The sequence below is a fragment of the Dicentrarchus labrax genome, unplaced genomic scaffold, assembly GCF_905237075.1.
Source record: "Dicentrarchus labrax unplaced genomic scaffold, dlabrax2021, whole genome shotgun sequence".
NCBI classification, from domain to species: Eukaryota; Metazoa; Chordata; class Actinopteri; family Moronidae; genus Dicentrarchus; species Dicentrarchus labrax.
In genome coordinates this window covers 1,152,900-1,175,000 of record NW_026136718.1, presented here as the reverse complement: position 1 = coordinate 1,175,000, position 22,101 = coordinate 1,152,900, and the positions used below count along the sequence as shown (strand labels likewise).

General features: G+C 43.7%; 1 protein-coding gene across 2 annotated transcripts in view; it reads right to left on the bottom strand.

Annotated features, from left to right (window-relative positions):
• frem1b (Fras1 related extracellular matrix 1b) overlaps positions 1-21,890 on the bottom strand; it is a 47,247-nt gene extending 25,357 nt beyond the window's left edge. Inside the window, exons 1-18 of one of the 2 annotated variants that reach the window (XM_051375584.1) lie at positions 21,582-21,890; positions 19,843-20,011; positions 15,174-15,538; positions 15,004-15,098; positions 14,325-14,584; positions 13,857-14,056; positions 12,916-13,239; positions 12,109-12,217; positions 11,889-12,020; positions 6,508-6,852; positions 6,191-6,333; positions 5,898-6,094; positions 5,632-5,722; positions 4,952-5,119; positions 4,319-4,527; positions 2,750-2,843; positions 1,982-2,234; positions 1,449-1,643 (exon numbers count right to left, since the gene is read on the bottom strand). In XM_051375584.1, the coding sequence (XP_051231544.1) occupies positions 1,449-1,643; positions 1,982-2,234; positions 2,750-2,843; positions 4,319-4,527; positions 4,952-5,119; positions 5,632-5,722; positions 5,898-6,094; positions 6,191-6,333; positions 6,508-6,852; positions 11,889-12,020; positions 12,109-12,217; positions 12,916-13,239; positions 13,857-14,056; positions 14,325-14,584; positions 15,004-15,098; positions 15,174-15,389 (3,031 nt within the window). In that variant the 5' untranslated portion in view covers positions 15,390-15,538; positions 19,843-20,011; positions 21,582-21,890. The remainder of the gene's footprint in view (positions 1-1,448; positions 1,644-1,981; positions 2,235-2,749; positions 2,844-4,318; positions 4,528-4,951; positions 5,120-5,631; positions 5,723-5,897; positions 6,095-6,190; positions 6,334-6,507; positions 6,853-11,888; positions 12,021-12,108; positions 12,218-12,915; positions 13,240-13,856; positions 14,057-14,324; positions 14,585-15,003; positions 15,099-15,173; positions 15,539-19,842; positions 20,012-21,581) is intronic. The other variant, XM_051375583.1, reaches the window with a different exon arrangement.
• Positions 21,891-22,101: the final 211 nt, after the last annotated feature.

Here is a 22,101-nt window from a genome sequence, read left to right as displayed (position 1 = left end):
AAGGTCATGCTGGTTAAAGTATTAAAGTTGACTTCCCCGCAGCAAATCAGACCACTAGTTCCACTAGCTTAGCAGTAATGTTAGCTTTGACTTTGGACTCTGTGTTGGACTCTGTGTTGGACTCTGTGTTGTGGACTCTGTGTTGGACTCTGTGTTGTGGACTCTGTGTTGGACTCTGTGTTGTGGACTCTGTGTTGTGGACTCTGTGTTGGACTCTGTGTTGGACTCTGTGTTGGACTCTGTGTTGTGGACTCTGTGTTGGACTCTGTGTTGTGGACTCTGTGTTGGACTCTGTGTTGTGGACTCTGTGTTGTTGGACTCTGTGTTGGACTCTGTGTTGGACTCTGTGTTGTGGACTCTGTGTTGGACTCTGTGTTGTGGACTCTGTGTTGGACTCTGTGTTGTGGACTCTGTGTTGTTGGACTCTGTGTTGGACTCTGTGTTGTGGACTCTGTGTTGTGGACTCTGTGTTGGACTCTGTGTTGTGGACTCTGTGTTGTGGACTCTGTGTTGGACTCTGTGTTGTGGACTCTGTGTTGGACTCTGTGTTGGACTCTGTGTTGGACTCTGTTGGACTCTGTGTTGTGGACTCTGTGTTGGACTCTGTGTTGGACTCTGTGTTGTGGACTCTGTGTTGTTGGACTCTGTGTTGGACTCTGTGTTGTGGACTCTGTGTTGTGGACTCTGTGTTGGACTCTGTGTTGGACTCTGTGTTGTGGACTCTGTGTTGGACTCTGTGTTGTGGACTCTGTGTTGGACTCTGTGTTGTGGACTCTGTGTTGTGGACTCTGTGTTGGACTCTGTGTTGGACTCTGTGTTGGACTCTGTGTTGTGGACTCTGTGTTGGACTCTGTGTTGTGGACTCTGTGTTGGACTCTGTGTTGTGGACTCTGTGTTGTTGGACTCTGTGTTGGACTCTGTGTTGGACTCTGTGTTGTGGACTCTGTGTTGGACTCTAGGTTGTGGACTCTGTGTTGGACTCTGTGTTGTGGACTCTGTGTTGTTGGACTCTGTGTTGGACTCTGTGTTGTGGACTCTGTGTTGTGGACTCTGTGTTGGACTCTGTGTTGTGGACTCTGTGTTGTGGACTCTGTGTTGGACTCTGTGTTGTGGACTCTGTGTTGGACTCTGTGTTGGACTCTGTGTTGGACTCTGTTGGACTCTGTGTTGTGGACTCTGTGTTGTGGACTCTGTGTTGGACTCTGTGTTGTGGACTCTGTGTTGTTGGACTCTGTGTTGGACTCTGTGTTGTGGACTCTGTGTTGTGGACTCTGTGTTGGACTCTGTGTTGGACTCTGTGTTGTGGACTCTGTTGGACTCTGTGTTGCCCACTGTTGGCACTGTAGGGAAGCGGAGAGAGAAGCACTCTGACCCTCATCCATGAAACAAGGTTTAAGACTTCTGAAATAACTTTTGGGAGGAAGATAAATTAGTAAAAGGTCTGTTACCCAGAGTGACGGTGGGCACTTTGTTGTTGACAGGAAGAACGGTGATGTTGAGGTCGTACACAGGAAGTGTGCCGTGGAGTGGTACGGGTGGGGGCGGGGCGTCTCCATGGCAACAGCCTTCTGTCCCCCCGGCCTCGCCGTCTGAGATGATGAGGGTGACGGTGTCGAACGCCGGCTCGGGTCCGATCTCTCCTCCTGAACACAAACATGGACACAGAAAGCAAAAACTGAACGAGTATTTTTATTGAAACGTAGTTCGTAGATTAGCTAGCTATATAATTAATGTTTCTCTGTCTAATTATTAGTTAGTTTTGCTAAAATTATGTAACTTTCAATGCGCTTTCAATCATCAAGAGAAAGTTGTTGTTATTGAATAAATAAAAAAAAAACACTGAACATACCTTGTTTCTGAACCTGGAGAATCATTATTAAATAAAGCACTCCCCCGTAATGATCCACTCCCACATGAAGAAACAAGTGTCATTTTTCCCAACTGCCATGAACACAGCGTCGTCTCCCATGATGCCTCTCACCTGTGTGGACGTAGTAGATGAGTCCCTGCAGCAGGTCCTGCTGGGAGAACTTGTCCACGGTCAGTCCAGCTCTCTGCAGCTCCCCTCTGCCGGGACTCCGGGCCAGCATGTAGGTCAGCCTGGAGTCGTCGCTGTCCCGGTCTGTGGCCGACAGGTAGTCCACCGTTACCTGGACCCGCCCCCCCTCCTCGCAACTCAGCTCCCCCCGCAGACCGCCGCCCAGCTGGGGAGGTTCATCGTTCATCGGCAGCACCTGAATCACACTACTGTCAACCAAACTCAACACTTCCTGTTGACTTTTTATTTTTGACTTTAAATATGAAGATATTGAAGGTTTTTGAGTTTCATTCAACTTGTTATCTAATTAGTGTTAACACAGATTAACTAGTTAGCTATGTAGTGTTTTGCTAAAATTATGTAACTAGCTAGCTAATGATTTATTTGACTTGATTAGCTCAGTAGTTAGCTACTGGTTTGCACTGTCAGTCATCAAGAGAAAGTAGTCCTGTCCCAGTGTTGTTAAGGAATAAATAAAACAAAAAAATGCTAATAATAATAATAATATTAATGTTTCTGATGCCTTCTGAATTGAAGACACTAATACATGTAATCATAATACCAACTCAAAGATCAATAAAATGAACCTTAAGAATGGTTCAAAACAACAAAGTGACGGGGTGGTAAAATATACCAACCAGCCCTCTTCAGATATAAACGGGCGCTCTGACGTAGAGACAGGATGCTGATTGACGACGTCCCGTCACTCACCTGTATCAGCAGCACCACATCTACTGAGTTCAGACCGTCCGTCACCTTCAGAGCCACTTCGTCCTCCGTGGTCTCGGAGTCATCGTGGATGTACCTGCGACACAAAGAGCCGCCACACGCTCAATCAGTATCTCTCAGTGGTAGATGGTGACACAAAGCTATGACAGTTTCCTGCTCTGGCAAAGGTACTGGTCAACGGCAGGAACTTGCAGGTCAAAGCTCGCATCAGCAACATGAACCAACCAGTTCCAACTAATAACTTTCTGCTGTTGGCTGACTGTTAATGTAGCTACTGTTAGCAACCGAACGGGGCTGTGGAAGCAAACAGCTCTGATTTCTGTTCCTGTGGACTTTTATGGATCTCTTCAGAGCCAGTTTTTTAGGTTTGTTGGAGTGAACCGAGGCTGTATGCCAGAGAAAAGAGCCTGAAGACCAAAACTCTCAGAAGATTTGTGGATACAAACATAAACCCACAGAGAACACCATCACGCTCGTACACCTACATTAAAAAGGCCACTTCCGAATCACAGGCCTGATTGAATGCATTATTTCCTCCTGAGGTTTGAATTTATGTTACTGTGGGTTCAGCTGCTGGATCAGTGAGCGCGGTGACATGGACGCTGTAAACACAAAATCCCCTAAAGTCCAGTCAGAAAGGTGCAGACTAACAGTTTACAGAGGAATCAAACACATGTGGGACGGTGTTTACATGTGTGCGGCGTGTAATCACGTAACTGAAGTATGGAACCACCTAATTAGTGATCGCTCTCTGTAATATCCACACAGCTTTGATCATGTTTGGTCTCCATGTAACTGCAGTCAGTGATCCAGCAAACCATCAGAACAAGAACATCCGTTTGGTGTTACATCACTGAGCTGTTTAACTGTTCTGTTCATTAAAACCTGGATCTTATTTTCATTTTTTCCCCTCCAAAGTCCGAGAGAGACACCGGAGACTGAATCTGGTATAATTGTATCGTCTGAGCCGGTGACGTGGTGGAGAAAACCAAAGAAAACACATTTATTTCTATATATTTACTGCGTTTTAAAAGAGAAAAAGGAAAAGTTATTTTCTGATTTCTGCTTTAGCCCTCAGTTTGCTCAAATGCTGTAAAGGCTTGTTTTACAAAAACTGTCATATGTCCTTAATGCTATGTGCTATTCCAACAATATTTGGTGGACATATATAGATATGATGTCTGAGTGATCATGACAGATTTGATGGCATTTGGCCAATAGGTGGCGCTGTAGCGGCATCATCAGGAACTATAAAGGTCCTTTGTGTATCTCAAGAACAGTTCTTTGAATCATCTTCACACTTGGCGGGAGTATTGCTGAGGACCCAAGAGAGCGCTGTGTCAAGAGTGATGTCGATCTGATGAGTGGTTCTGGGGGACCAAGCCCTGCACTGCTTAGGTCCAATGATGTGCTTTTTAACATCCAGGACCAATGGATGTAACAGTATGGTTCAGGTTAGGCAACTAAAACACTTCATTGACCTTTCTGCTTGGTGAACAACCACATCTCCATCACTAACCAGAAGTACTAGTCTACCACACTGTGTCTGACCTGAGTCGGAGTCCTCTCAGGTCCTGCAGGGTGAATCTGTCTCCCTGCAGCAGCGTTCGGCCCTGCAGCTCCAGCCGGCCGCGGCGAGCCGTCCTCTGAACCTCCACCCTCAGTGCCTCCTCCCGGCTGTCCCGGTCACGAACCAGGAGGTGCTCCTCTGTCACAAAGGCCCCGCCGCCCTCCTCCACCCGCAGCAGGTTGGTGAATGCCTGACAACCACACAGAGGATCATGGGTCCAAAATCTGGATATTCAAATTGAGATGTTCTGATAGCATTTTTTACTTCCGGATTCCGATTCCGATACCTGAACTTAGCACAATGATCCGATACAAGTACGAAGAAGGCCATAGAACTCTTTTTTCATCTAGCTGACAGCTAACGGCTCATACTTGTTGTCTTCTTTGGTTAGATTGGTTAGATTGGTGGCTAATAAATTATGTTATATCGTAGACTCGCATACTTGCCGATACCTGATGTTGTATTTTAGGCTGTTTTGGAGGCACTTCCAAATTACAATAATTTCATAACATTCACATAAACTTAATTAACGTTCACTATGATGGATCGCAGTAAAAAAAAAAAGGCATCAAAACTGTATTCATTGTAACAAGAAGCTCAGTTTGACCTCTGACCTCTGGTGCCTGGTCGTCCACGGGAGTGACGGTGATGTTAAAGAGGAGGCCGGAGACGGTGCCGCCGTGGTGGTCGCTGATGGAGAAGACGAACTGGATGAACAGCGGCTCCGGGCCGATGTCCTCCACAGGAGGCATGAAGGCCACTTTCATGTGGTTCACTGCATGCTGGGAGAGCACAGGAAGGAGGAACTATTTACTCGATTACTTTTCTTACGATTTAGTTTCCAAACGACCAGCTAGTAAAGCCTTAGTAACTATACAGGATGTCAGAAGGCTCTCCCAGCTTATCACTTGACCTTTTCACGTAAATTATTTAAATAAATGCTTCCAGGTCACGGATCAAATATAAATTCCTTTTCTATCTTCTGGACATCTGAGAGGAATCCAAGTGAGTGGGGAGGGGCTTGTGTCCATAAAATACTTATTTCAGGATGCTTTTAATCACGAGAAAGCTCATTAAATTCCACTCGCTGGTTTGTCTGTTCTGTACTGTAGAAACATGGCGGTAAAACATTCCTATATTTGACGAATTATACACTAATCAATCAAATCATCAATCAAACATGTTTCAACTCGTAAAACCTTCCTCCAGAGAGAAGGCGAGCAATCAAGCTTGTGTGTGCATGTATAAAGTCAGTGGTTCATTAAACAGGAAGCAGTAAATCTGTATTTCCAACCTGTGTAAAGGACTTTAAGACCGGCACCATGTGGTCTTTCTTCATGGCGTTGGTGCTGTCGGTGTAGAACAGACGTCCTGCGTCCATCAGCCTGGAAATTAAAACAATACAAATTAGATTACATTTTATTTCAGGACACTTAATGAAAGTGTAACTCAGACAGCTTTAGAGGAGTTAGAAGCTTAATTTTGATTGAGCCATGTTAGCACCCAGTCCTTGAGCTAAGCTAGGCTATCCGTTTCTCCTTGAACCCGCCCCGTTCTTACCCAGGATGCAGTGGGCTGAAGCAGGGCTGTGTGATGACATAGGTCAAGTCTGTGTCTGGATGTTCTCTGTCGGTGAAGTGGAGGTGAGCCTGAGTGACGTAAACCACCTCCGTCTCCTTCACCGTCAGCGAGCGAACACTGCCGGGGACTTCCACCGGCAGCTGGTCCTTCACCGGGAAAACATGGACCACCACGGTCTGGATCCACAGGGAGGAGAGGGGTTAGTGTGACAGCAAGGGGTCTCAGACAGTCCGCTGCATCCAGGCCAGATGGGAAATCTCATTGTGACTCACGTATGTCTGGGAGAGGTTGGGCGGCTGGTGGCTGTCGGACAGCGTGAAGTCGAAGGAGTCTTCAAACAGTTCCTCTCCTGAGTGCTGGTAGTAGATCTGACCCTGGATCAGGTCTCTCTGCAGGAAACTGTCCACTGGAGCTCCTGCAGGGACATTTACAGCCCAGAGAAAGTTTACAGGTTGTAATTAAGAAATATTAAATTAAAACTACGGAAATTTACTAACTTAGACTTTTAGGACCTAAATACATAATTTATTTGTAATTTCTAACCACAGTCATGACCTTTGACCTTTGTGTTTATTTTTAACCCCCTCACCTGGTTCGTGGGAGGAAGACTTCCTGACCAGCTGCCCCGCCCGCGGGCTGGAGACGATCTGGTAGAGGATGTAGTCGTCGCTGGAGTCCAGGTCGGAGGCTGACAGCGTGAACTCTTCCAGCCTCACGGCGGCGCCCTCCTGCACCTCCACTGCCACGTTGTTGATTAGGAACGGCGGCGAGTCGTCTTTGGGCAGGATGTTGATGGGGAACTTGTGGCGGGTGCTGTGGCGGCCGTCGCTGATGCGGAAGACGATGTGGTCGCGGGTGGTGTCGCTGTCAGAGTGATGGTAGACGACTGCACCCTCCCTCAGGTCCCGCACGCGGAACATGAACGCCTTCCCGCCTGGGGACGAGATTTAGATCAAATAACAATGTAAAACAACAACATTATGGTCTCTTTAACTGCAGATGCAACAAACATTCTTAACTATTCAAATCCACTCGAACTCATGTCTGTCTGTGTTATCAGTGGTTCCCAACCTTTTTCCTTCAGGGACCCTTTTCTATAACTATCTCCTATATAGTATCACAGACTATAACCTGATGACCCATGACTACATGATATAATTCATATTATATTAAATACAATATACAACACAGTAACTGCAGGAAGTTTGGGTGATCTTTGGTGAATTTTTGAGCAGATTATTTAATGTGATTATTGTATCAGAGATTCCTGATATTTTTAGGGAACTTTTCTGTCTTTTTATGCCTTTATTTTGATAGGACAGGTGAAGACATGCAGTAAAGGACCCCTGTTTTAAGCAGAATGCACACAATATCATCCGAGGGTTGTTATAGTTTTAATTGGGATGAGTGGACCAATAGTGTTTCTTCAGTGTTTATTAATTTAATAATTCAATAACTATAATCTGATCTAATTATATGATATCCTGTGTTTTGATTGTTCCCAAATGTAAAATGTTTCTTTGCGTTGAAACAAACTAGTTATGGACAGTGAAACGGAACATTTTCTCTTCCCTAACAAAAGAGCATAAATAAGAAAAACTGAATCCCAGAAATCAGTGTTCATGCTATGCACACAGAACATAACAGACACATTTAGATTAAAGGAATAAAATATAAAATAGATAAGAAATCAAATACAACCAACATAATGAACAGTTATAAGTTATATTTGAGTTAAATCAGAAGCTAATTTAGACCTAAACAATAATTAAATGATGTCATCAATTGACTTTTTAATGAAATTGTGTTATTTTGTGTTCTGTACAGTGTCGTGTAGTTTTATGTACTTTATGTAAATTAGCTATAAATGTTGTGGTGTGTTGTGTTTGTTTATGCTACAAACTGGTCCGTGTACAAATAAACAATAAAATAAAATGAATAAAAATAGTTTCCTATGACTGTTTTTAGTATCAATAAATCTGAACAGCTGATTCGTCAGTAAGAGTTGGACTGAACATGAGAAACTTCTCTGTCCTACATTGATGAAATGTAGGCCGCGTCCATCTGTCGGCTCTCTGCTGCTGGCTGGCCCTTCCTCACACTGTACGCCACGCTAACGCTAACACTAACAGCGGAGCGTCACATGACTGGCGGCCTACTGGCAGACGTGTTGTTGTCTGAGGACGGCTCAGTTTCCAGCCAAAGCTTCGCACTTTGATTCAATTACCGTCTTCCAACACATGCACTGTTTTTTTCTCCCATTGTCACTTGGAAATAACAAGTTTCTCTTAGCGCCTGAAGGCACCGTGAGGCGCTGGCTGGGGTTTGTGCTGTGAACACCGGTGGGGTAAAACATGGCGTCCTTCCCGGTGGCCGCCCGGTTGCCAGGATAGATGTAGCGGAGGATGGGGGGGAGGTTTCCTGTCTCCCTGCGCGTGCCAGAGAGACAGAAGGGCAAGGTCAGCAGACAGATTGAGAGACGAACGGTCGCGAGCCGAACCTCATTAGCAACTTTACCGAGGGAAACTGGCTACTGGTCCAACTGATGGAAACAACTTGGTAATTGGGCCCAAAGGTGGCGTTGGGCAACAGGCCCATAAAGGGAGAAATGGGATGGGAGGACTGTGTGTGTGCGTGTGTGTGTGTGTGTGTGTGTGTGTGTGTGTGTGTGTGTGTGTGTGCAGGACAGGCAGACATCCATTTGGCTGAAGGCGTTGGACCGAGCCTGCAGTGACTGTCCCCACGCTGCAGCCCCTGAGTCGCAGCGTGGAGGGTCAGCGGCGCTCTCCTCAGAGACCAGAGGATCCACTAACTGCTTCCTACAGAGCACCCCCCGGTACATGTGTGCAGAGCGGAGCCAAAACTTTTGTCAGCTTTGTTCCAACTCAACGAGAGCACCAGAGAAACAAGAGTCCAAACTGGAGGAGATACGCTGGAGCAGGTGCTGCTGGGTGAAAACTCGCCCAGCGGGACAAAAGTTTCATCCAACTGCTGCACTGCTGTGTTATACACGGTGTTTTTGTTTCGATGGTTGGTGGTAGAAAGAGAGACGGAAAAAATATGGAAGAGAAGCCAGAAACGAAGAGACAAGAAAGGAACAAATCTGAGAAAGTCTCTAAAATGGGGTTTCCGAGACCAGCGGTTCCCTTTTCTGAACAATGAACCCAAACAGTAAACTCAATAACTGCAGGAAGTTTGTGTAAAACAGGAGATTTGGATGAATTTTGAGAAGATTATTTCCTGTGAATATTGATCAGTAGTTTTTCTGATATTTTTAGGAACTTTTGATACAATTCTCCGTCTGTATTATGTTTTTTATTTGATTTTTAAAGAATCATACAGACTTAATAGTTTTCTTGTTTGAATAATTCAGTGTTTTCTTCTCCCTGATACTTCCTCATTGTTCTAATACAGCTTGTGCTCAGGTCATTAGAGTTTAGAAATAAAAGAAAACACCATAATGACACCATCTCAACCCACGTTGGACAGAGGGTTCCTTGGACTTTTGGATCTATTATGTTGCCAGAGGGTCTTTTGTCAGGTAGGAGGCTTTGCTGAAGGTCCCATAAGTAGACATTTATTTACAGGTGCTTCCAGGAAATGTGCAAGAAGACAGAACAAGACAAGAAAACTAGGGGAAAAAATGACATAAGGCTAAATAACTGAGGCTAAATCAACTCAACAAGAAAAACAAAAAGGCAGCGGAAGCCCTCGTTGGCCTCCCAGAGACATCTTAATATATCCCCACACACCTGCTGTATGCTGTAGGCCTCACTATCCTCACTACAGGGTTGGACACTAACAATCTGCCCTCTAGAAAATAACAAACATATACAAATATTTCTTATAGGAACGCAAATTTCCCACTGTGCTTGAACGCATCTCCCAAGTGCACTACTCTCTGCTGTTCAGAAACAAAAATAATATAAATTATATAAATAATATCAGCAGCTTAACCTTCTAACATGGTAGCACCCATGACATCATTGTATTATAGCAGAGTTCACCTGTATTTATACCTCATTTCATTGGTTTTACATGTGTAAATATCTTTAATTAAACATGAAAAAGACAAATCAATTACACAAGATTGTAAGTAAAATTAAAGCTAAAAACTATATTTTAATTAGAGAAAATTTCTGTATTTTTACGAGTTACTCTGTTATTTTATATTTTTGGTGCTCCGGGTGCTTCTAGCTTAAAATATCTTAACTTTTCAGAAAGTCGCTGATGTCATCTGTTTTGCTCATTTTCAGGCAACCAAACATTATCAGATGGTCAACTCGTCACCTGAGTAACCAAGAAAATGATAACAGAGAAACAGCGTTCGTCATTTATGCTCACACTAGTTTCTCTTTCTTATGCTTTTTGAGCCGAGGGCGGGGCCAACCCCCAAATTCCCTTTACACAAACTTCCTGCAGTTACTGAGTTCACGGTTTGGGTTCATTTACAGTATGAAATGTAAATGTAATTTAATATGAAATATCCATAAAATATGTCACTATGTCTCTGGAGGAAAAAGGTTGATTTAGCGGTTATTTGTGAAAGTGTCTAAATTAGAGAAAGATGTTAAATATCAGTTTGTCATGACGCCACAGATTTGATGAAATGAGCCGGTTCAAAACACAAACTCTCCGTCTGAAGCAGCCATGAAAGGTTAACTGACTGCCTGAGCCCCTCGGGCCGCCTGTGCTCCTGCCACCTCACCCCCCCTCCTAGCTGGTAGCTTGAAAACCTGTTTGGGGACAGTGCATCTGCTCCCTGTGCACGACGGCATGAAATGGCATAAGTCCCTCCAATCTGCTCGGTCCCGCTCCACGTTTGAGACAAAGAGGCCGTCTCCCAACGCGCTGGGCTGGAAGGGACAGACGTGGACGGAGAGAGGGAGGCAGCGGCGGCAGCCCCTCGCGCTGCCACGGCCCCTGGCGAAGTGGCCACGGCCCCATTTTACACCTGATTAGGAAACACATGCAGGGCCACTAGACATATGCTTCCCCAGCCACACCACGGTCCCTGGCGGATGGGCAACACATGGAGGAAAAAGGGCGGAAAAGGCCAGATGACGTTCTCTGGGAATTCCCAGGGCAGTGTCGGAATACCAGCACGGGATTAAAGAGCCAAAGTATACTCACAGAGGATCAGTTTAAAGGCAAACACGGTTGTTTTTCATCTGTTTTCTGTATGTGAATAATCGGACATATGTGCAGTTTGCTACTCTCCTTCATCAGGCTTCACACACTTTATGTGCTGCATCCAATCAGGAATGCTGAGGTGATGCTTCTTGTTGTCCTGCTTTGATCCAGCTGCTCCGGGCTTTACACCCACATTTGAGCCATACAGGGGAGTCAGATTCATGGAGACCCTCGATGATTGTTTTTTAGCCCCAATAAGTAAATATTCACACGTTCAGCAAAATGCTCAACAAGTCACTACAAACTGAGTGAAAAGTTTTTTTCAACGTTCTGTTTTTTTGGAGTTTTAAAATAATAAAAACATCAAAATTACACAAAAAAACCAACCGACCAAGGAGGCAGTAGACCAGCAACTGCAATGTTCTGAGAGGTAAAATGAGTGTGAGTGATAGTGATATTATCTGTATACTCTGTAAATGACCTCGGTACTGTAACGTTACTCCCTGGCGGTCTCGGAGGCTCTGTTCAATCCCTGTCCGGCTGCTGAGCCCGGTTATGTTGCCGACTAACTGCAGATACAGTTATCTGCAGTTAATTAGCCGTTAGCTACTTTAGCTAAAGCTATCGGTCCATCAGGAAACTCTGTGAATCACAGAGAGTTGAAGCTGAGCAGCTGGAGGACTTTCTGTCTTTGTTGGTCAGATACTGGAGGAAATGAGAAGTCTAGCACAAGATAGATGTGACTTCATGTTGACTTTAACCGACAGATTATGGTTAATTATAGTGCAGCTGCTATGTGAAGTCATTCATGTAGACCCCAGTAACCTTTAACCTCACCTCTGACACTGAGGCGTCCATGAAGAGGTCCGTCCACAGCCACCAGGTAGACAGCATCTATGTTGTCGCTGTCGACTATCTGCAGCTCCTCCCACGTGATTGGTCGGGACTGACCCTCCAACAGGTCCAAACCTGAGACGTCACAGACGGAGGAACACAAATCTGAAGGCAGAATCCTTTCAGAGTTTAGGTCAAACATGGATAAAATGTCTTTACGTACCCATGTTCCACGAGACTCTGGGCGCATTTGTTTCAGCTGTCCTGATGGAGATGTGGACCATGATGGGCGGGCTGGTCATATAGGAACCGTCTATAGCCTGAAACTCCACCTTCCATTAACAGAATATAGCAAGACATATTACTGGAAATGTGATATTCTAATAATTAATAATTAATAATTAACCCTACACTGTAAAAATAGCTTAACTGACAGTTTTTACACATAATTAAAAATATTTACACGTAAAACCAATGAAATGAGCTATAAATACAGGCGAACACTGCTATAATACAAATAATCAAGCTTAAATTTGCAAAAGAGTGCTGTTATTATTAGATTTTTCTATTTTAATCAGAATTTGACAGTAATTACTGCTGTTTTCACTGATTAAAAACTGTATTTTGACAGTTTATCAATGCGTATACACTGGTTAAAAGATATCTGTCAATTAACAAATAAATCCATGTAAAATTAAACAACGTTAAGCAGTGCACACTGTTGGCACTGTAGGGAAGCAGAGAGAGAAGGCACTCGGAATCATAAACGTCACATCCTTTGACCCTCAACCCTACAAAGAAACACATAAAAAACTGTCTGAGCACGAATCACAGAAGCAGTTTTGGGCCCGAGACCGACCCGAACCTGAATCTCCGCTTAAAATTGAAATTTATAAATTTATAAATAATTTTATATAAGAAAAAAAAATAAAAATAGTTACAAGCTAGAGTGCGTTTATTAGAGTAATTTATTTAATATAAAATTAGAAGCTGACTTTACAACACAGATAATTGACAATGCTTTCTGTACCTCGAAGTTCCTGCGGTGTGATTGGCTGCTGTTGGGTGGCTGGTAGGCCACCTTCATATCATGGAGGTCCAGCCAGGTGAAGGACGTGACGGGCTTCGTGTGGTCGTCCAGGTGCGTGACGTAGCCCTCGGCGGGCGGGGCGGTCATGTTGAAGACCAGCCTCTCCTGCAGCGTCTCGTGGTCCTTGGCATCCAGCGTGGCTGTGGTGAGCGGGGTGAGGATGAACTGGTCCACCTCCAGGATGAAGGAGGCCATAAAGGCAGCCTGGGGCGGCTGGTTCTGCATCGCGCCATGGATCAGAACCGGTAACCACACCGACTCTGTCTGGCAGTGGGGTAAAGGGATGGAAAAGTGAAGGTAAAAAGATAAAGTTGTTGAGCCTCAACAGCTCAAATCTGCTTCTTTTTGGGCACTAATGTATGTTTTAACACAACATATATCAGGTAGAAATCAACACATCCTGCCACAGCTTTACTGTCATATGTGGTGTTGAAGAATACGCAGGCGATGGCCAAGAATAGACAATCAGATGTGTTAGAAATGACAGGTCTTTGTAATAAAGACACTATGTGCTAACAAGGAAAAGATTTTATTTTAAGATTTAGGATTTTTGAGGCCTTTCAAACCCCTGCAGAAGCTCAAGCTCCACATCCTTCCACAGCCACAGAGCTGAGAAAGAGTGCATGAAAGTGGGATGTCACCTCCCGACTGCCAATAAACCTCTCGACGTCTGAGATGCTAATCTGGTTTGGAAAACTTCCAGATCCGACTTGGATACGACTGAATCTGCAGTTTATCAACTTTGTTCAATTAAAGCACTTTTGAGTAGGATTGCTACATCTCTAAAAGTAGTTTTCCTCCAACACTGAAGTCTAAAAGGAGCGAATAATATCAAAATCAGTTGTTCGTTTGATTTTGTGCACATTAAGCTGTGGACGTACCTCCAGCAGGGCCCTGGTGCCCTGCTCCCTCAGCTCCACCCTGACCGGGATGTAGTCGATCTCTGGCGACGGAGGGCTGAGGTGCTGGTACTTGAGACCGGAGCTCAGGAAGTCCTGGCAGCTGGTCTTGAGGAAAGGAACCGTCTTGGTGTTGTGAAGACAGGGTTTGTTCCCCGGACAGACTGCCGCCGTCTCTCTGCCTGAAGGACCACAAACAGACAAGTTCAAACTTCAAAACACACACAAAAAAGTTCATACAACTTTTTTTATTCTTTATTTAGTTTAATTGTTTAAATTATCTTCAATATATATATTTTTTGGTATTTATTTGTTTATTATTACATAATGTGTAATAATATGTAATGTTGTACTTTGTTCGACATTTGTTTTAAAGATTTTATCAAAAAAATTATTGATTTGATTGATGTTTGTTTTTCTGAGGTTGAGGTTTAAAGAGCTGTGACGTACCCTTCCTCTGTGTGGAGTCCTCCTCCCTCACCAGCTGACCCAGAGCCGGGACGCTGGTGTCCGTGGTCATCAGTCTGACAATGCAGACCAGGTCGGCTGTGGTCCGGATGTTGAGGACGGAGCTGTCGATTGCGTTGGATAAACCGTAGAACTGGGGAACCACCAGTGGGGCGCTTCCCAGCTCCACCACGGCAGGCCCCGAGTCCACCACCCGCACCGGAAGAACCACCGTCTCCACCAGGGTGTCCGAGGATGTGAACCTCCACACGGACACGCATGTTGAAAGACAGTTTACATTTTTACCAGTTATAACATGTAATATGTCAGTTGATGGGAAGAGTTTAACATGAACCTTTTCTCTTGTAACACACACAAAACAAAACTGTACATTGTAGAGAACACTATATCCTCAAGGCCGTTAAAGACTGATTAAATTCAGGGGAAGATAAAGTTGTGTCATCAGCATAACAGTGAAAGGAAATGCCATATTTTGGAATGATTCAGGGAAGAGGAAGCATGTTCGTGGAGAACAGAAAGGGACTTAGGATGGAACCTTGTGGGACGCCGCAGGAAGGACTGTTTGGTGGAGAAACTTCTATCTTTGAGGTAGGATGTGAACCGGTTCAAAGCATCTACACAAACTATATCTGCTACTAACAGTTTACTGTTGCTAACTGACCTGTAGACTCTCAGCATCACAGTGTCCTTGTCCAGCTGAGGGCTGCCATTGTGGATGTATTTCACCTCGTCCTCCAGGAAGCTGCAGTCAAACACCTGCAAACAACAACACCAGTAACACCACTGACTGTACTGGTGGGTCATTTTTAACTACAGCAGGTGGGTCCTTACCTGTGGAGTCAGCCTCCCCACCCTCTGAGTGACGGGTTCGTTCATCACCACCTCCACCTTACAGTCTGCAGTTGGATCCACGCTGATCTTTAGCTCCTTCTCTGTGATAAACACTGACCGACCCCTGAAGACCTGTACGCCCGAGTTCACCACAACCAGACTCCCGCTGCAGACGGCCATCACTGCCAGCAGCCACAGCACGCCGGCAGCAGCCATTTTGGATCGGCGAGGGCCTCTGGTTGCGCAGGTTCAGGTGAAAAGTTGTGAACGACAGCTGATGGAGGATGATGGCCTCAATATTTGTGGGCTTTCCATTCAGTCTGCCTCCACGCACATCCTCCTCTTCTCTCTATCGTCACTACAACCTGCAGAGAGAAGAATTTAAATTAACATGATTAATAACAAGCTTTAAACTCGTTGTTAACGAGAGAAAGGGTCCATAAGTTTCTGAAAGAGAAATGTCCATCCACACTACTGACTGTATATAAAGATGATGACAGAACAGCTTGCCAAAAGAGATGCCAAAACCTCTCTATTGCACCTGGTGGCTGGTTGCAGTATAGGTTGTAAACCCACCAGCATGTTGGCAGATGGGACTTACCATACGAACATATGACCATACCGATGGTTCGGTTTGCTCAGTTTGGTTTTAACTAATGAAAACATACGTATAAATGTTATATTCTGACAATAGATCCTCCTCAATGTTACACACTGGACCTTTAAAGCGCCAGTAATGTTTTGGCCAATTGAAGACAGAAAACCCAATATCCGATATCTTATCACCTTATAAAGTAGTTGTGTCTAACATGTTAGCAAACAACTTCCTGCTGACTGAATCAGACAAATGCTTTAAAACAAAAACTAGGAAGTAATAGAGGCTAAAAAGCTCCATGGAGTTGCCAAGTTGGAGATCATTTTCTATAGATCTGACACTACAAGCGACCCCTTACATGTCAATCATTTGAGCTATTGTCAATATGAAGAACTATTCATTGGTGGAGCTTTAAGTTAAAACAGAAGGAGGGTAAAGGCTAAACTCCAGAGCCTCTCAAGCAAATCAGAAGCTAACAAACACAGATGTAAACCTGACCCTTGACCTCTTCTTCCATCGACTCTGAATCTAATGATCAAAATACTTACAACGCAAAACCCTGAACTGCTCCAACGTTACTTCTACCCCTTAAAACTGCTCAAAATGATCAGCTGCTGTGCTCTAAATCTGTCACTGCCCTCAACCAACAACCAAAACTCCTCTAAATCCTCCAAAAAACTCCCAGCATGCAGCTGGCCGGCCGGGCTTCTTCCCCCGCTGCTCCACACTCCCAGCCGGAAAACGCTTTCACCCTCCATTTCACTTCAAACTAAAGCCCACTCCAGGAAACAAGGGGTTAATCTGTGTGACCCTGCCGAGGTGCTGGAAATGGCATGGGACAGGCGGAGCGGGGGAGGGCGAGGGGAGGACGGGGTGAGGACGGGGGGGGTGTTTTCAGGATCAAAGCAGGGCATCAACTGGAACCGGCATGTCACTTCCCATCCAGCCAGACGAGCGTTAGTTCGTTAGTGGATGTGAAGCTCGCGGTGACGCTCGGCTGCAGCTCCCTGAAAACAGACCGTACGGCGCTCATGGGCGAGAAGATAATCCTCTGGAAAGTGTGAATATTCTGTTTAGGGTTTTATTTTGCCAATTTTAATTGATAATGAAATAAGTTTAATACCCTAATACATTTCTAAGATTATGTAAAATTAGTGACGTGATTAGTTGTGTAACTTTAATGGATTAGTTAGTTAACTGACAGATATGTTGTATAATTATGGAAGTTGAATAAATGTTGTTTATCAGTGTATAAGCATTGGTAAACTGTCCAAATACAGTTTTTATCAGTGTAAACAGCAATAATTACTGTAATCTCACAGATTACTTTTATTACACTTCTATAACTTTTAACAGACTAAAATAATAACAATCCAATAATAACAGCACTCTGCTGTAAATGTAAGACTGATTATTTGTATTATAGCAGAGTTCACCTGGATTTATAGCTCATTGCTTTACACTGTAAATATCTTTAATTAAACATTAAAAATGACATAAGATTGGATGTAAAATTGAAGCTAAAAACTAGTTTAATGATAGAAGATTTGTCTGTTATTTTATTGGGTTTTTTTGCCACTCCAGCCTAACAGACAGGTTTGAACCAGCTGGGGGGGGGGGGTCAGTGTTATTACATGCTGATTAACCCCATCTGTGACCTCGGCACCCCGTACGTTACCCCACAGCTCTCTGTGTCAGGACTGTCCAATTACTAAAAAGCAATTAACTCTTAATTAAAACTTAGATTTTAAAACCAGGAAATCTAGATGGTCCATATTATATTCCTAAACTGCAGATTAAACATCTTGGTTTTCCCGTTTGGAGATGGTGGTTAAATTCTGGTGTAAGTAAGTGCAGCAGGCCCGGCCCTAACCAATTTGGGGCCCTAGGCAGGATTTTAGGTGGCGCCCCCCTTGCATCGCAATAAATTCCACTGCCAGTTATAGACATACATATACTCACACAAGAAACTGAATAGTTTTGTCTTTGACATTTTATTTTATTTTTAGAGAAACAAGTTGCTCAATCAAAACAGTTAACAAGAAAATAATGAATTAGAAATAAATAATACAAGAAATATAAATAGACCACACAAAGTATAAACTGTAACTACCTACAAAATAAAAACTGTAAACAAGTGATAAAATAAATTAAACTACACCACCACCTAGTCATCCTCACATCACCTGCTACAGTTGTACTCTCCGCGTCTTTCTTGCAACAAAGTCATCTACAACATCATCAAATGACAACTGATCTGAGACCACATGATTGATGCTTATGATGGAAAGTCCACTGAGTTCCTGCATCATAGCAGATCTCAGGTAAGGTTGAATGAGTTTGAGCTTGGAGAATCTTCTTTCAGCAGCAGCCTCTGAAACAGGAAGAGTTGGGTGTTACAGTCTAATAATAAAAGAAATGATTCCAAGAATACAATTAAATAATAAAAATGAAAAACCTAAGAGATGCATTACTTTCACTGTACTGTACATGAATGATATACAGTGCAATTTCTTCTGATATGCACATTAGATTAGATTGAATCTTATTGTCATTACAGTGAAATGCTGATGAGCAGAATGTAAAGAAGCAGTAAACTGCAGTATAATATAACATATGGGAATGTATTAACATTAATGATGTGCACTTTAACAGGGATGTAAAGTTTAACACTATAAACACACTTTAGACAATACTGAACTGTAACACAACAAACAACAAGGCTTCCAACCCTTATATATAAAGGTGTGTGAAAGGAACAGCATCTGACTGACTGTTACAAGCAGAGCAACGATAGCTAACCAATAATAAATACAAATAAAAATGTAGACAAATATAAACAGCTGCTGAATGATCTAATCTTTACAAATGTCCCTGAGAAATATAAGGTGGGAGTATTATATATATTATATATTATATATATTATAGGGCCCTCAATAACATGAACTGACGTTAAAACGAGCTAACGCTATTTATTGATTAGCAAACCGTGTTAGGCTAAAGGTTACTATCGTTCTGTAACAGATAAATCATTTCATCACATTATCTTCACTCTACCTCTGTGTCGCGTTTTTCTTCCTCTTCATTTCTTTTTTTCCTTCCCTGGGCACCGGAAAGTTTTGGTGGTTTCGACATTGTTAATGGTTTCTGGGGTCACGTCAGAAAACTCAACCATCTCTCAGAGAGCAGGCACCTTTTGTTTTTTCTTCCCCCATCATGGCGCCCCCTAGATGGACGGCGCCCCCTAGATGGACGGCACCCTTAGCATTTCCCTTTACTGCCTCTGCCACGGGGTTAAACTGACAGAGATATATTCAGAGCACTAACCTGTTTATGAGCTACTAAGCGTGGTCAGATCTCACATAAAAACATTGATTTAAAGGATTAACTGTCTGCTAACGTCATACATCTCATCCAGGTACGGCCCTGTTGATCCTATTAAAATCTGTAGCAATCAGTGCTAACGTTAGCATGCTGGGATAACGAGCTTCTATTTTACAAACTTAAATTAAAACAGCTGAAAAAAGGAAGTTAGTTTGTCTCCTAACAACTCTGGTTGTTGAAAACCCACCAAATATCTTGAACCCGGCATGAAACCAAATAATTTAACCTAATATTCATTTAATTTATTCCAGTTTTTAGCCAAGTTATCCATCAGTGCAGAACCCGCTCAATGTGAGCAGGATCTTTAGCTGTTCGCCATAAAAACGCTGCATGAAACTGACCTTTTAGTGTCGGCTCTGCTCACTTGTACCAGGTAACAGAGACTATCCACAACTTTTACCAACGGAACAACAAAGAAGGTTCCAGAGTTAACAGTCCCAAGTGAGTTGAGTCAGGCCGAGCTGCACCATGCAGTGGAAATGAGGCATTAGTCTTGTTTCAGTTTTACCTAAAACTAACATTTTAGATCAGCTTTAGTTTTTCTGCGTTGCAACAACTAGTTGAAGTTGTTTATGACAGGAAGTTATAGCCTAGCCTACGAGTTAGCACACTGAGAGTCTCTGTGGAATGAGGTTTTCATCCACTGCAGTAAACTGATTTCACCGTCTCTCTGAGAGGAATTTATTTTACCTGCACAGCCTGTGGATGCGTCGCTGTCTCGTCTCTGCAGAAGTGAGTGTTGGAAGGGACGGATCCAAACAGCAGGACTGAGGCAGGAACGTCTGTTAAATGATCCACCAGCTGCTGAGACGGCTGGAAGTGACTCACTGCTACAGCTCTGAGGTGAACTGACACGGTTCTGAATGAAACACCATAATTAACTACAGATCTGACCACAGGCGGACCCACACAGGCCAGGGAACAGGGACAGTCTGCAATGTGCCCACATTTTAAAACTTTAAATTAGATTACTGTCATTCCAAACATCCCGAGTATCCAGTGTTTCCTTCAGATTCCCATGTTTTAAACAGTGACGCAGAAAAAGATTCCCTAATATTAATGCTACTATAACTACTGCAAATACCCCTGTAACTGTTGAACAACGCTACAACAACAGCTACTAATGCTAATGCTACTGCCAACACTTCACTGGTTACTGCTGGACTCAAGCTGGACTGATCTTATCTGTCCATACAGTGAGTGTATCTGTCCATACAGCGAGTGTATCTGTCCATACAGCGAGTGTATCTGTCCATACAGTGAGTGTATCTGTCCATACAGCGAGTGTATCTGTCCATACAGCGAGTGTATCTGTCCATACAGTGAGTGTATCTGTCCAACAGTGAGTGTATCTGTCCATAGTGAGTTTATCTGTCCATACAGTGAGGTATCTGTCCATAGTGAGTTTATCTGTCCATACAGTGAGTGTATCTGTCCATACAGTGAGTGTATCTGTCCATAGTGAGTTTATCTGTCCATACAGTGAGTGTATCTGTCCATAGTGAGTGTATCTGTCCATACAGTGAGTGTATCTGTCCATAGTGAGTGTATCTGTCCATACAGTGAGTGTATCTGTCCATACAGTGAGTGTATCTGTCCATAGTGAGTGTATCTGTCCATACAGTGAGTGTATCTGTCCATACAGTGAGTGTATCTGTCCATAGTGAGTTTATCTGTCCATACAGTGAGTGTATCTGTCCATAGTGAGTTTATCTGTCCATACAGTGAGTTTATCTGTCCATACAGTGAGTGTATCTGTCCATAGTGAGTTTATCTGTCCATACAGCGAGTGTATCTGTCCATAGTGAGTGTATCTGTCCATACAGTGAGTGTATCTGTCCATAGTGAGTGTATCTGTCCATACAGTGAGTGTATCTGTCCATACAGTGAGTGTATCTGTCCATAGTGAGTGTATCTGTCCATACAGTGAGTGTATCTGTCCATACAGTGAGTGTATCTGTCCATAGTGAGTGTATCTGTCCATACAGTGAGTGTATCTGTCCATACAGTGAGTGTATCTGTCCATACAGTGAGTGTATCTGTCCATACAGTGAGTGTATCTGTCCATACAGCGAGTGTATCTGTCCATACAGTGAGTGTATCTGTCCATACAGTGAGTGTATCTGTCCATAGTGAGTTGCAGCAGGTTGCATCTGCAGGAGCTGAGCACACAGCAACAAAACACTGCAGAGAAAGTTTCCACTGAACTCCTGCTGCTTTAATCACATCCTCAGCCTGTAAAACTGAAGGGACACACGTCCATGAATGTGTGTGTTTATGAGTGCAGAAAGAAGCCAAAGGACAGAAGAATGAGAGAATAAAAAATCCCCTCATTTTCCTCTAATCTGTGTTTCTGTTCTGTGTGGAGGCCTGTTGGAGGTGTGTGACAGAGCAACAACCAAGTGTGTGTGAAGTTGGTTGGCACCTACCTCCAGTTCTTTGGAGCTTCTCTGTTCGTCTTCGTCTTCTTCACCTTCTGCACACGCTCACAGGAAGAGGAATGCTGTCTCACACACACACACACACACACACACACACACTTCACACCCACCTCCCCCTTTATACCACAGCTCACCGTCACCCTGAGACGTCTGGCATCCAACAACACAGAGAGAGAGAGACAGAGAGGGGGTAAACTGTGAGATAGGGAGAACAAAGGCGAGAGAGTTTCCTCGACTGGTTGAGTCTGTCCTAAAGCCAAAACAGAGAGAGAGAGAGAGAGAGAGAGAGAGAGAGAGAGAGCAGACAGGAAATGTGCTTTGAGGTTTCCAGGACTTTTCTTTTTACAGCCCCCCGCCTCACTGCCTCTAACTCTCTGTCTTTATTTCTCTCTGTGACGCAGATGAATGTGAAAATCCACCGTTTGCTTCCTGTGCACATCACAGACCTAGAGGACCTCAAGTGATTTACTGTCGCACAGTCATGTGATCAAGATTATTAAAATAGACA